General features: G+C 43.1%; 1 protein-coding gene across 1 annotated transcript in view; it reads right to left on the reverse strand.

Moving 5' to 3' along the window:
- Positions 1-590: 590 nt before the first annotated feature.
- The window catches only part of IL7R (interleukin 7 receptor), a 39,648-nt gene continuing 26,951 nt past the window's right edge, over positions 591-13,287 (reverse strand). The window contains exons 5-8 of the mRNA XM_030567105.1: positions 7,899-8,073; positions 6,733-6,820; positions 5,512-5,587; positions 591-4,263 (exon numbers count right to left, since the gene is read on the reverse strand). Coding sequence (XP_030422965.1) covers positions 3,757-4,263; positions 5,512-5,587; positions 6,733-6,820; positions 7,899-8,073 — 846 coding nt within the window. The 3' untranslated portion in view covers positions 591-3,756. The remainder of the gene's footprint in view (positions 4,264-5,511; positions 5,588-6,732; positions 6,821-7,898; positions 8,074-13,287) is intronic.

Here is a 13,287-nt window from a genome sequence, read left to right on the forward strand (position 1 = left end):
TGGTCATCCCCACCGACTCCCAGCATGGTAACCTTCGGTTCACAACCCAAAGACTTTTAGTAAATATGATGTGAAAGCTGTGGAGTGTCCTCAACCCTCATTAACCAGGGATCAAGCCCATGATTGTTACCAGTATTAGATACAAAGCATATTCTATATAGAGAAGTTTTACAGTTATAGAGCCCAGGTTCCCTCACAAGGATGTAAATCACGAGTAAGGACTCTGAACACCACGCAGCAACACTGCTGTAAAATCAGTTTGTGAGACGTTTCACAGGGTTAAAAAGCCCATTTTCTTTTATTGCTTATTGGACAATGAGCAGGATATAATGCACATTTAAAAACCAGGCAATGCATGACACTATGTAAGGACCTACATACTGGGCCCAATTCTGATCTCACAGTGGTTTAACTCCTTTGACTTGACTAGCGTTATTCCTGATTTATGCTGCCTGAAGCAGGATCAGAACCAGGCTCTGTGGCGTTAGACCCATAAAAAACTATGTTTCAGTAAGTGCAGAATCAGATGCAACAGCTTGTATGGTGGCAGACAGTTATATCATGACAAAGATATGAGAGAGCCACAAATATATAGTGCAAATAGACATCCTTTTAATATGCTAAATCATTACAAAACAGGCTTACATGTTATTTCATTAAATAAGACAGAAATATGATAGTACTCAGACATTAGCAGCTATGCAAAAAATATATCTAATGCATATGGAAGGTATGTATGAGAATTTGCTGTTGAGTAGTGGTTAATGTTTACAATAATCCACTCTTACAGTATAAAATAGCAACATGATTTTCTAGTATGAATAGTAAGTCTATTCCTTCATACATGCATTATTGTTTAAAATTGCAGACAGATGCTTATATAATCCTTTTACCTTTTAACATTGCGTATGTGTGAGTTTAAAATAAGTATAACATGACTTACATAGTATTTTGTATGGCATTCTTTTTCATGTTTGGTAATGTGGTAAAAGAACAGAATAGCTTCCTGACTCAATCTGTTTGCATCTAGATTTGCACTGTGCAAGTCTGCATATTTTAAGCATTAGCAGCTGTTTTTATGAAATAGAAGCATTATAAAGCAAAGGAATTAAAGTCCAGTGCTTAGTTCAGTTTTATCAGACTAGATCATCTTACTACTATGTGCTAAACAGTCATAAAAAAATACTGTAATACACTGACTACTTCGGGTCACATCCTTGGCCCTTTTGAGTAAACAGACCATAAAGCTGTGCCTGGCTGAAGTTTCCCGCAGTGTGGGGTTGTTACAGGGCCTGGGTGGGAAAAGGGGGGTCATGACTGGAGTGTTGTTGTGCTCCAGCCGTCTCTGGTTAAGGTAATAGCCTCTCAGAGGCTCTGACTAGCCAGTGCAAGTTAGAGCAGCCGTGCAGCTTGGAGTCACAGTTTCCATCCCTGTGGTTCTGTGCTAAGCATAAATTACCCAGCCCAAAAGGTTCTAGCCCATTTACTTCCGTGGAATTACTCCTGATTTGTATTGGAAGAAAAGTGAATTCAGGACCATCAGGTCAAATTAAACATAGATGTTTAGAATCTGGTATCGCTGGAGCGGAACAATAACTGCTTTTCTGTTTCTTTAATTTAATCTGAGAAACGGATAAAAGGCAGATTTTTGTTTAGTCCTTCCCATTGTATTTAATATTTAAAAAGTAAACAGCCTGACGAGGTTACTTATTATTGCACTAATCAGGCCATGACTCCCGAAAGAGGAATTTAAAGCAGCTAGAGGACATGATACCTCACAAAGGGGCAAACCTTTAGCCTAGAGCACAGCAAAGCAGCTTTTCTCTCTTCAGGCCATATTCCTTAGTTGTCATGCAACCATGAGTCTGTAGCAGCTTCTGCAACTCCCGTGTGCACCTGGTCCCCAATGGGTAATGGCCAGGTCAATGGAACTATATTGTGGAACAACCATCCCTTGGTGACAGAATATAAGGAACCCCATGGAGCTGTGGTGTAAGAAGAGGGGAAGGGGCAAGGTTTCCCCTTAAAGGAGAAAGCTGAGCACTCCTCTGACATTGTTACTGGACAATTTACAAGAAAATGGATCTTATAGTGGTACCAGCTTTGCAAAGCAGTCAGGAAAATTTGCCAGCCCAGGCACAAAATCTATTGACTCACTCTTACCCACAATGACTGGTGATAATGAAAAAATAAGGCTATGTCAGGTACCCATGACAAAACGATTAGCCTGGGAAATACTCACAGGCCACACTAATGTATGCATGAGAGAGTAGAGAAAAAAGGTGTCATGCATATCACCTACACATCTCAAGGAAGCTATGCCTATTTATACCAGCTGAGGATCTGGCCCCACATTTTAATGTACAATCAATGCTGATCAGCATGAACATAGCTGAGAACCACCCCTTTAATATCTTATCATGTGTTTTGCTTAATGCTATATTTGTACTACTCTCTTTTTACGTGTATTTTTCTGTTTAGATTGTTAAAAAATAGGACAGTGACTTGGTTGCACTGAACTGCTGCATCTTTGTAGTTGTGTTTTAATTGGCCCTAGGGACCAGATCCCCACGTACCTGTTTATCTCCTAGGCATGGAGCAATAAGCCACACCCTCAGTGGGTGCAAATCAGCATTGAGCCGTGAAAGTTAACAGAGCTAAGCCAATTTACACTAACTGCAGATCTGACCCATTGTTTTGTCCAATAAAAACTGTTGGTGCCGTAGTAATGAGGACAGAAAATACAGCAAACAGGGATCTGGGCCTGAGTTACTAAGTTTGGCTCTGGATCTGAACGTTCCCAGTGTCCGGGGAGGGTCAATATGGGGGAGTGTTGGGAGCCCATCCCTACATAAAACTGCTATGACTGTGTTTAAATTTGTTGGCCTCGGTTCCCTCCGGCCTTCTGCTTCCACCTTCTAACACACACAAGCTGCAGGCTTAGCTGAGCTGTTTGAATCCTTTGAGCACCAAGATGCTATTTTTACTCATTATGGTACACGGTCTCACATGCCATGCATCACCACAGCCCTTGCTGTGGCTGTGGTAGGATGGGTGCTGCTATCTTGGGAGTGTGTCAGTGTTCATTAGCAAGTGATGCTGTGTGTGCACTCTTCCACCTGGGAGTTGAGTGCTGGATGGGGAATGAGTTACCAAGCTCAGATCTTGAATCCCAAACTAATACAAGCTGATTCTGATCTCATTTGTTCTGTTTTTTTAACACTTGGTATAACGCTACTGACTTCAGCCAAGTTACTCCAGATTCAGTCACCCCAGGTTAAGTGAGATCAGAATCTACTTAACTTATCTAGACTTTGCAGCCATGTTTCACGATAGGGATTTTATGACCATTAAAATCTGTAGCTGCGTAAACTGAGCTGTCAATAGGAGCATTAACGAATGTGAAGCACTCACCAACGGTTGGATAGAGGGCAGTCGAGAAGTGCAATGTAATAGTATGTCATCGTTATATGTTAATCACCTCCCATGATTAAGGTCTTAAACTGATTGAACTAAATTTTCAGTTACACTGCATTTACTCCACATTGGCACTGGTGTAATTGAGAATGGAAATTGGTCCATTGTCCTTGTAGGCCAAGAAAAATCCATCCCCATTGATTACAGCATTGCAAAATGGGGACAGGTACATTATTACTGAATTTATTATTTACTGAATCAATCAGCAAGAGGCAGGAGACCCAAACAAGAAGGACCAATAGTCTGCTCTGTTACAGCAACTCCTATGGTTTTTGAGGTTTACTGATTTTTGCAAAAGCTGGACATTGTGACATATACTTCATCCTTATTTGACGACTTAACTCCATTATTGGGCTGTATTAGGGACATTGTGTTGGTATTTAGGGGTCCTGATCTGGGCTGAACCATGGGGTCTGCTGAAGAGCTGGAATGGGTCATAGGACCACAATTATATAGTCGTGTACCATTGCTACTGCACACCTTATATGGGATGTCATTGCTGGAGCCATCTAATATGGAAGGGTGAGTCTCACATAAGTGCCCACTCAATGTGTCAGATGGCCAAATTCCTCCATAAGTCACAGGAAGCTTTAAGACGCTTTTGTCTACAGCAGCGAGGCTTGTCTTCATCTCTGATGATCCATTGCAAACTTTTTCTGAAACATCTGCATCTAGAGGAGCCGATGGCTGCAGAAAACATTCCACTTCTGCTTTGGCTTGAATGCCGTCCACTTTGTGAATATGAACATACCCAAAACTTTCCGGGTTAAAGCTTGTATCAAAATTCTGTGTGACAAAGAGGATAATATGTTCAGTTAACTACAGGCACAAAGTTAAGGGAAGACAGTCCCATAAGTCATCAGATTTTAGAAGAATTTTTATTTATGTACTTTAAAATTTTCATAAAGAAAAAAGAGAACTAACTTCTTTTCCCCCTAATAAACAACCAACCAACCAAACAAAAGATCTTGAATCAAAATCAGTCCCAAGTGCAATTCTGGGAACTAACTCATAACAGACTGACTAGCCTTTATGAGACACTCTGAACTTTTTACACGCCCCAGCCCCTTCTCAACTAGCCAGGATCATGAAGAACCCCTTCCATTTTAGCAACAAGGAAAGAGCAGGCTAGTCGCGACCCCCTGACATCTGTTTGTGACCCCATCAAGGGCCATCACTGTTTTGCACAAGCAAAATCTCAATTTGCCAGTCAAATAGTTAGATGGCCGACTACTTCATCTGCATTTGCAAATACCATTTAAGCATGCAAATAGGAGTTTTTGTGAATCAAATTTAGAAGTCCCTTTGAAAGCATGGACCAGTACATACAGCAAATATTCTATAATTAGGGCCCTACCAAATTCGAAACCAAGAAAAAACACATCACAGATCTTTTACCCTATGCTTTTATCCTATACTATACAGATTTCACAGGGGAGACTAGTGTTTCTCAAACTGAGGGAGCTGACCCAAAAGGGCATTGCAAGGGGGCTGCAAGGTTATTTTAGGTGGGGTTGTGGTATTGTCACTCTTACTTCTTCACTGCCTTCAGGACTGGATGACAGAGAGCAGTGGCTGCTGACTGAGGGCCCAGTTCTGCAGGCAGAAGTGCAGAAGTAAGGGTGGCAATACCATACCAGGCCATTCTTACTTCTGTGCTGCTGCTGGCAGCAGCTCTACCTTCATAGCTGGGCTCCTGGCCTGCAGCCACCGCTCACCAGCTGCCCAGCTCTGAAGATAGTGCCTCTGCCAGCAGCAGAGCAGAAGTAAGGGTAGCAGTACCGCAACCCCGCTTATAACACCCTTGCGATCCCTTCACAATTCCTTTTTGTGTCAGGATCCCTACAATTACAACACTGTGAAATTTCAGATTTAAATAGCAGAAATAATGAAAAGTACAATTTTTAAAATCCTATACCTGCAAAGTTGACCTAAATGGACCATGAATTTGGTAGTGTCCCAACTCTAATGTATGAGTATTATTTATGTTTTCTGTACACAGACTCAGGTAATCACAGCAGAGGAAGCACATACCTTTTTTGGCTTCTTGCACAATTGCTCCAAAGTTTTTTTATGATCCGGAAGATTTGGCCACAAAACTGGCTTGATTCTGAAATGAGATAGGTAGCAACAATAAAATTCAAGAAGGGATTATGGCAACAGCCATAATCGACGGCACTATATTAGTAGTACTAAAGTAGCAATAAGAGACTTTATATCATCATATTAGTTCTTATAGACCATCTGGGTGCTTTGCATTATCCTTCATGAGATATTTGTTCTAAGATAGCCATTTCTGAACTCTTATTCCAATGGTGAAGGTAGAGGAAGGACATGAATGGTGTGGAATATATCCCTTATCCCACTGCCTCTAATGATAACACTATTCTACTGTTACGTGGATAGAACTTTTTATCCACAAACCACTTCACAAACCATTGGCTAATTAACCCACAAAACACTGTAGTAAGAGATAATTAGGTACATATTATTCTTATTTTCCAAAAGGGATTTGAGGCAGAGAGCCTAAACTCCCAATTTATCAATGTGACCATGAATTTTGGATGCCTCGTTTATCAGGTGTTTAACTTGTGACATCTGAGACCTGTTTTTCCAAAGGTGCTCAGTTGCTGGAATTTCAGCTGAAGTTAATGAGAGCCACAGGTGTGCAGCACCACAGAAAATCAGGCACTCAAGTTGGGCACCAAAAGTTTGAGGGAACCAAAATTAGTGCCACTTTTGAACAGTTTGGTCTACAAACTCCAGCTTGACCACTTCTGTTGATTTCAATTATGGCACTACATCATGAGAAGACAGGTAATCTCACTGGTAACCAGCTCCCAAACCTGACTTTGTAGGTCAGGGCTTTACAGGTTAAAACCTACCCCATGATTTTCTCTCAGAAGCTTATTGGAAGCCAGGCCAGACCACGGAGTATTGGTCTAATGTGCTCCCATTACTCAATAAACAGCCTGCAGCATTTTGCACAAGCTTCAGCTTCTGAATGGTCCCAGGATGTAGAGCATGTGACAGCAATCTAATCTTGAGGTGACAAAGGCACTAGGCAGCCTCCTTTTGCCTACCTCCTCTCTTGCCCTTCTCCCATTCTCAGTTCTTCTATGATTTGTACATGTTCATGTTGCGGGAGAGGTCAGGGAATGGGGTGACAATTGTTGGATAGTATAAAAGGATGAGATGGGATTTCCATAGTATGATTGGCTTAATATTCTTTTGATTAAAAGAGATTACAATTACCTGGTTTTCCAAAATGTTAGGATCAGAACAAGCGTGACAAAGAGCAAAATGAAGCCCACAGTAGTTATAACCACAACCATGTCAGTGCCTAACAAAAAAATAAAGAATAAATACCATATTAGGTTTGTTCCTATATGCATTATTGTCTACTATCATGACATACTCTTTTAAGAAAAAAATACCTATTATTACTGGGGAATATTGACAAATTTTATACAGTTTGGAGTGATGCAGCGATTCAGCTGCCTTGTTTCTCCCATCTGTCTGAAGGTGGGAAAAGGTGGCTTTGCAGTCCCTTGATCCTTTGCTAAACACCAGGTTAGTCTCCTAGTCCAGATTAGAATAGTTTGAGGGCTGTTCTAAACTGCATTGGCTGCCTATGGCCTCAGGGAAGCACCGTCAGCTCATCTGAGTACGAGTCCATTGATTTATGCCCTGGCTGTCCTGGGGAATTTGAAGGTAGGGAGTATAGCAACTTTTGCTTATCTGCCTTAGCGGTTGCACTGAATATATCTCAGACAAAACTGAGGATCGATCTCCTTTGGCTGAGGACATATTTTCTACCTTCTGTATGTAGGTCATTGGTCTGTATCTGTCCCAGGTCCATAGTGATCAAAAACCTTGCTGTTGTACACAACTGAAATGGTGAAATTTCCTCCATAATGTAGTTTGTAATTAAAATAAGGTAAATGCATGTTACAATTGGCAATATTAAAATGGATCATTTTGTACTGCTCTAACTCTGCTTTGGCTAAAATGTTTGATGCAAACTGCTCTTTATCTCTGGAGGCTCACGGAGTCATTCGCAAAATGGAGTGAGCCAGATTTTCTGCCCCCTTCTGTCCATATTGTGCCACCCTGTTAGTATAAACAGGATGCACTCTGGCCCTATTGCCGCTCCTATGTCACCCTCCCTCCAGCCGCTGGTGCAGGGAATAGGCAGGGGCATGTGAAGGGTGACTCTGGCTATACTCAGCATATGGATAATCCCTGAAGGACCATTGGCAGCAGGCACAGGCAGCAGAGCTGAGGCCAAGTAGAGAATCAGAAAGTCATTAGTAGCCTTTGATACTCTGCCTAGCCCCACACCTGATCTGCTGTACCAAGTGACTTGGTCAGGTTTTAGGCTTTTTGCAAACTTAAGAAAGTGGTTTCCCTTTGCTTACTTTTCTTTCTGGGGTGTTCCGCTTCCATTTGGAAGTATTCAGAGGAGCTCCATTCACTCCAGATACCCTTGAAATACTTTCCATTGGGCTTTGATCGCACTTTCACTTCATAACTTGCACCCATCTGAAGGCTTTTCCCCAGTAATTTTACCCGAAGATATTGAGACTGTATTGTCTAAACAGAGAAAGATCGGATTATTTTTTGTCAGAATGGCAAATTAAATTTTTCAGATTTGATAAGGGAAAGGTTATTTATATATAAATCATGTTTGTAGAGAAGATTTTCAGCTCTGAAACCTTAGCTAGCTCAGAGAGACAATTGCCCTGCTTAATGTGTAAGCGCATCCTAGTAGCAGCCCAGTGAAATGCATAGGAGAGCCATATGCAGTCAATTATTCACAGGGCAGAGCCTATTCCTGCAGATACTGCCCAGCCTGCGCATTTCCAAAGGGCAGGACAATAGGGCTGGAGGAATGGACTCTGCTCTTATATGACAAATTTTATTCAAAATGCTAGCTACTTAGAACATTCATATGTGAGGGATTTGAAGCTGCCTGGAATAAGCAAGCTAGTAAACAGGAGCAGCAAATGGGAGTTGTGCGAGGGAGTTTAGAGAGGGAACGTGAAAGCCAGATACACCTAACATTCTCTAAACATAGACTAATAAACATCCTAGTCCCCACCCACCCAAACCAACCAACCAAACAAAAAAAGCTGCAGAAGTAAAACAAATGCAGGCAGAAGCCCAGCAGCAGAGTGGAGGCTATTCAGTTTAATGCACTGAATGCAGCATGTACAACTACCTGCCTTGTGGGCAAGTGGGGTATGTGCATTCTGTGCAAGGAGCTCCTGGCTCTCAGAGACCGAATACCGGTTCTTGAAACCAGAGTGGTTGAACTGGAGGATTAGGGAGACAGAGAGATACCGGGAGGAGACTTTCCAGGACACAGTAGAGTGGTCCCACCCCAAGTCAGACAGCCTTTGTGCTGTTGAGAAGGATGAAAGTCTCAGGGAAGGAGAACATCAAACTGAAGCAGAGGGAAATGATCCCATAGTTGGGACCCTCCTTCCAGATGATGCCATGGTATCCTTTCACACTTAGGACCCCTCTCTGGGGGGAGGGAATCCCAGTTATTAGGAAGAGATGGGGAATAGTATGGCAGAGTTGGTCACTGGAAATATAGATAGGTGGGTTTGCAATGACTGGGAGAACCACATGGTGAACTGCAGCTCTCTCTGAGACAGACTTATGTGCACTAATGGGGAGTACACTAAGTACTGTGGTGCAAGTACAATCAGGGCCGGCTCCAGGTTTTTTGTTGCCCTATGCAAAAAAAAAAAAAAAAAAAAAAAGAGCCGGAGCGCCATCCCCCCTTGAAAAGGGCTGCCCCAAGCACATGCTTGGAATGCTGATGCCTAGACCTGGCCCTGTCATAAACAGATTGTTAAGGGTTAATGTCTCTTCTACCTGTAAAGGGTTACAAGCAGGGAACTGGATACCTGACCAGAAGACCAATCAGAAGACAAGATACTTTTAAATTTGGGTGGAGGGAAGCTTTTGTGCGTGTTCTTTGTCCGTTGTGTATTCTTCTCTCGGAGGGTCTGAGAGAGACCAGACATTACTACAGGCTTTCTAAGTTTCTTTTCAAATAGTAAGTAAAAACAGGCGGTTTAGGCTTTTTGATTGTTTTACTCTATTTGCAATTGTGGATCTGGCTGGTTAACTTTTATATGTGTAGTTGCTGGGAATATTTTGATTTGTATTGGTACTGGGGGGAAAGTCTCTTTCTGGTGTCTGTAAGCTATAGGACCCTGTAATATTTACATCTTGAAGTTACAGAGATAATTCTTTACTTTTTCCTTTCTTTTATTAAAAGATTTCTTTTTAGAGAACCTGACTGATTTTTTTTTCCTTGTTTCCCTTGTTTTATTCCAGGGGATTGGGATAACTCACCAGGACTGGTGGGGGAGATGGGAGGGGGGAGAGATAGAATCTCTCTCTGTTTTCCTTGAATCTGTTTGCCTCTTTGTGGAAGGGAAGGGAGATGCTTCTCTGTATGGTGATTTAAGAGGTTGGATCAGTATCTCAGGATAGCCCAGGGAGGGAAATTCTGGGAGGGGGAAAGGTGGGGGAATGGTTTATTTCTCCTTGTTTTAAGAACCCAAGGGATCTGGGTTCTTGGGGTTCCCAGGGAAGGTTGGGAAGGTCAGAGTGCCCCAAAACACTATATTTTTGGGTGGTGGCAGTGCTATCAGATCTAAGCTGGTAATTAAGCTTAGAGGATTCAGGTGCTAGTATCTCATTTTCTGAACTCTAAGGTTCAGATCTGAGAGGGAATGCTATGACAGGCCCTGAGTAGAATTAAATTCTTATCAGTACGCTGCACTCCTGGGAGGGACACAAAGGGGGAGCACAAGCTAAACGGGCATGTGACCTCCCCACATGACCCACCCATGTGACTTCACCCCCACCCTGAGCCTGAGGGCCCTGTGCTCTCCCCATCCCCTCCCCATGATCCATCCCACATTACCTGGGGGGAGAGACCTCCGTCCTCCTCCCGCCGCACTGAAGAATTCTGAACCGCAGGGGTCTGTGGAACCGCAGTGGCGAAAGGAGCAGAACTTGGAGCTGCTGGATGACTCCAGCCGGCAGCTCCTCCAGCGTGGCTATACCGCCCCAAGCCTCGCCCCTAGCCCTGCCCCCAACCTTTCCATGCAACTGCTTCTCCTGATTCTTATCTGGGGTCTGTACAGCAGGAGGACAGGGCTGGGGGCGTGGCTGTGGGTGGTACAGCCACGCCAGAGGAGTTGCTGGTGTAGGGCTGACCAGCAGCCCCACATTCTGGTCCTTTTGCCATTGCTGTTCCTGGGAGAGCTAGCCCAGCGGCCACATGCTCTGCTCTCCTGGGAACTGCAGTGGCAAAAGGAGCAGAACATGGCCACCAGGCAGTCCCACACTGTCAGCTCCTCCAGCGCGGCTGTACTGCCCCCAGTCCTATCCTTCATCGGGGCTGCTGTACAGATTCCAGACAGGACTCAGGAGATAGAGCTGCATGGAAGGGCTGGGGGTGAGGCCGGGGGCGGTACTCCTCCTGTGTCTTTCCTGTGCAGAGTACCGGCTATAAATATCTTACTGGTATGGCGCACAGGACTGGACCACCATACTTGCACCACTGCGTAGGTATCAGTGACATAGAGACAGGTAAGAAAGGTTGTGGAGGCCAAATTTTTATTAGAAATATTTTCATTGTAAAATGATAAACAAAAGAAATAGTATTTTTCAATTCACCTCATAGAAGTACTGTAGTGCAATCTCTTTGTTGTGAAAGTGTAACTTACAAATATAGATTTTGTTTGTTGCATAACTGCACTCAAAGCCAAAACAATCATAGAATATTAGGGTTGGAAGGGACCTCAGAAGATCATCTAGTCCAACCTCCTGCTCAAAGCAAGACCAATTCCCAACTAAATCCCCAAATGGCCCCCTCAAGGATTGAACTCACAACCCTGGGTTTAGCAGGCCAATGCTCAAACCACTAAGCTATCCCTCCCCACTTTAAAGCCTACAAGTCCACTCAGTCCTACTTCTTGTTCAGTCAGTCGCTAAGATGAACAAGTTTGTTTACATTTATGAGAGATATTGCTGCCCACTTCTTATTTACAATGCCATCTGAAAGTAAGAACAGGAGTTAGCATGGCACTTTGGTAGCTGGCATTGCGAGGTATTTACATGCCAGATATGCTAAACATTCATACGCCCCTTCATGCTTCAGCCACCATTCCAGAGGACAGGCTTCTATGATGATGATGCTCGTTAAAAAGATAATATGTTAATTCAATATGTGACTGAACTCCTTGGGAGGAGAATTGTATGTTTCTTGCTCTGTGTTTTACCCGCATTCTGACATTTATTTCATGTTTAAGAATCTGAAGTGCCTTCCAAACTCTTGTGATGCCAGCTACAACAGTGCCATGCGAGCACCTGTTCTCATTTCTTCACACAACGCACAGTCAACCTGTGGAATTTGTCACCAGGGGATTCTGTGAAGGCCAAAAGTATAACTGGGTTTAAAAAAGAAATAGATAAGTTTATGGAGGACAGGTTCATGAGTGGTTATTAGCCAAGATGGTCAGAGATGCAACTCCATACTCTGGGTGATAATTGTCCTGTTCTGTTCGCTCCCTTTGAAGTGTCTGACATTGGCCACTGTTGGAAGACAGGATACTGGGTTAGATGGACCATTTGTCTGACCCAGTATGGCCATTCTTGTGTTCTTTTGTTCTTAATGTATGAATACCACATGCTCTATGTTTGTCGGAGTATTGTAAAGATGTTTACTGTATTCATATATTAAGTTAATTCAATAGCTCGGTGGTCAGGAAACTACCCAGGATGCTAGATAATAGCCCAGCTAACTACTCCTCAGCACACACCCAGGCCTATTAGCTACGATATGGCACTTTTGCCCCCTGGTGTGACTGGTTCAGAGACAGACAGCAGACAAGGAACTTTCGGAGGATGAAAGGACAAGCCCTGAAGAACAAGTGTGAGAGGGCAGAGCCTGCTGGGAAGAAGGCTGAATCCTAACCATAAAAGTGGGGGTGTCTAGGATAAGCTAAGCCTACATAAGCTTTAGGTAAAGCAAATATGCATATAAGTCTTTTGTTTTAATTCTTTTGTTTTGTTATTCTGTGTTCCTATTGTCAAGAATGAACAAAACTTTGTTTGAAGAAGGCTGTTTTGGGTCACTGTGTTATCCATTGGTCACAGTTCCCAAAGGAAGACTTGCAGGCCATGAAACCCAGCCAGGCCTGGTGAGCTATCACAGTCGGCCCACAGGAGCTGTAGCCCAGGGCCTAGTCTGAGAGTCAGAGAATCACAGAATTCTGCCCCAGAGAGGAGAAGATCGTGAGGCCTAAGATCTGGAGGCGGTGCACTCAGAAGAGACCAGAATAAGGAACAGAGGTGCAGCTAGCTCAGAACCATGACAGTATATTCAATAATAATTAATAGTTAATAATCATAAATTAATAATCATATACTATAATAATATCTCTCTAATTCATGTATGCCTTTCATCACAAAATCTCTCAAAGAGAGTTGTAAATTTAGCAAGCCAATATTTAGCTATATTAGCTACTGGTTTCAATGTATCAGTCTTGCTCCAAAGCTCTGGTTGTGCTATATGCTTTATACAAGTGCATACAAAAGAACCAGTGGATTAATAACTGTTTTCAGTTTCTCCCTGCAGCCCACTCTGTCAATTATTACCGATTCCTGCACCGGCTCAGCTGTGCTGCCCAACAGACTCAGAATCTGTGCTGGAAGGTAATGGGTCCCTATATTCTCTTTAGTCCACATCACAATCTAGCCCACTGTAACTGTACA

Source organism: Gopherus evgoodei, chromosome 6, assembly GCF_007399415.2.
Source record: "Gopherus evgoodei ecotype Sinaloan lineage chromosome 6, rGopEvg1_v1.p, whole genome shotgun sequence".
Taxonomy (NCBI): Eukaryota; Metazoa; Chordata; order Testudines; family Testudinidae; genus Gopherus; species Gopherus evgoodei.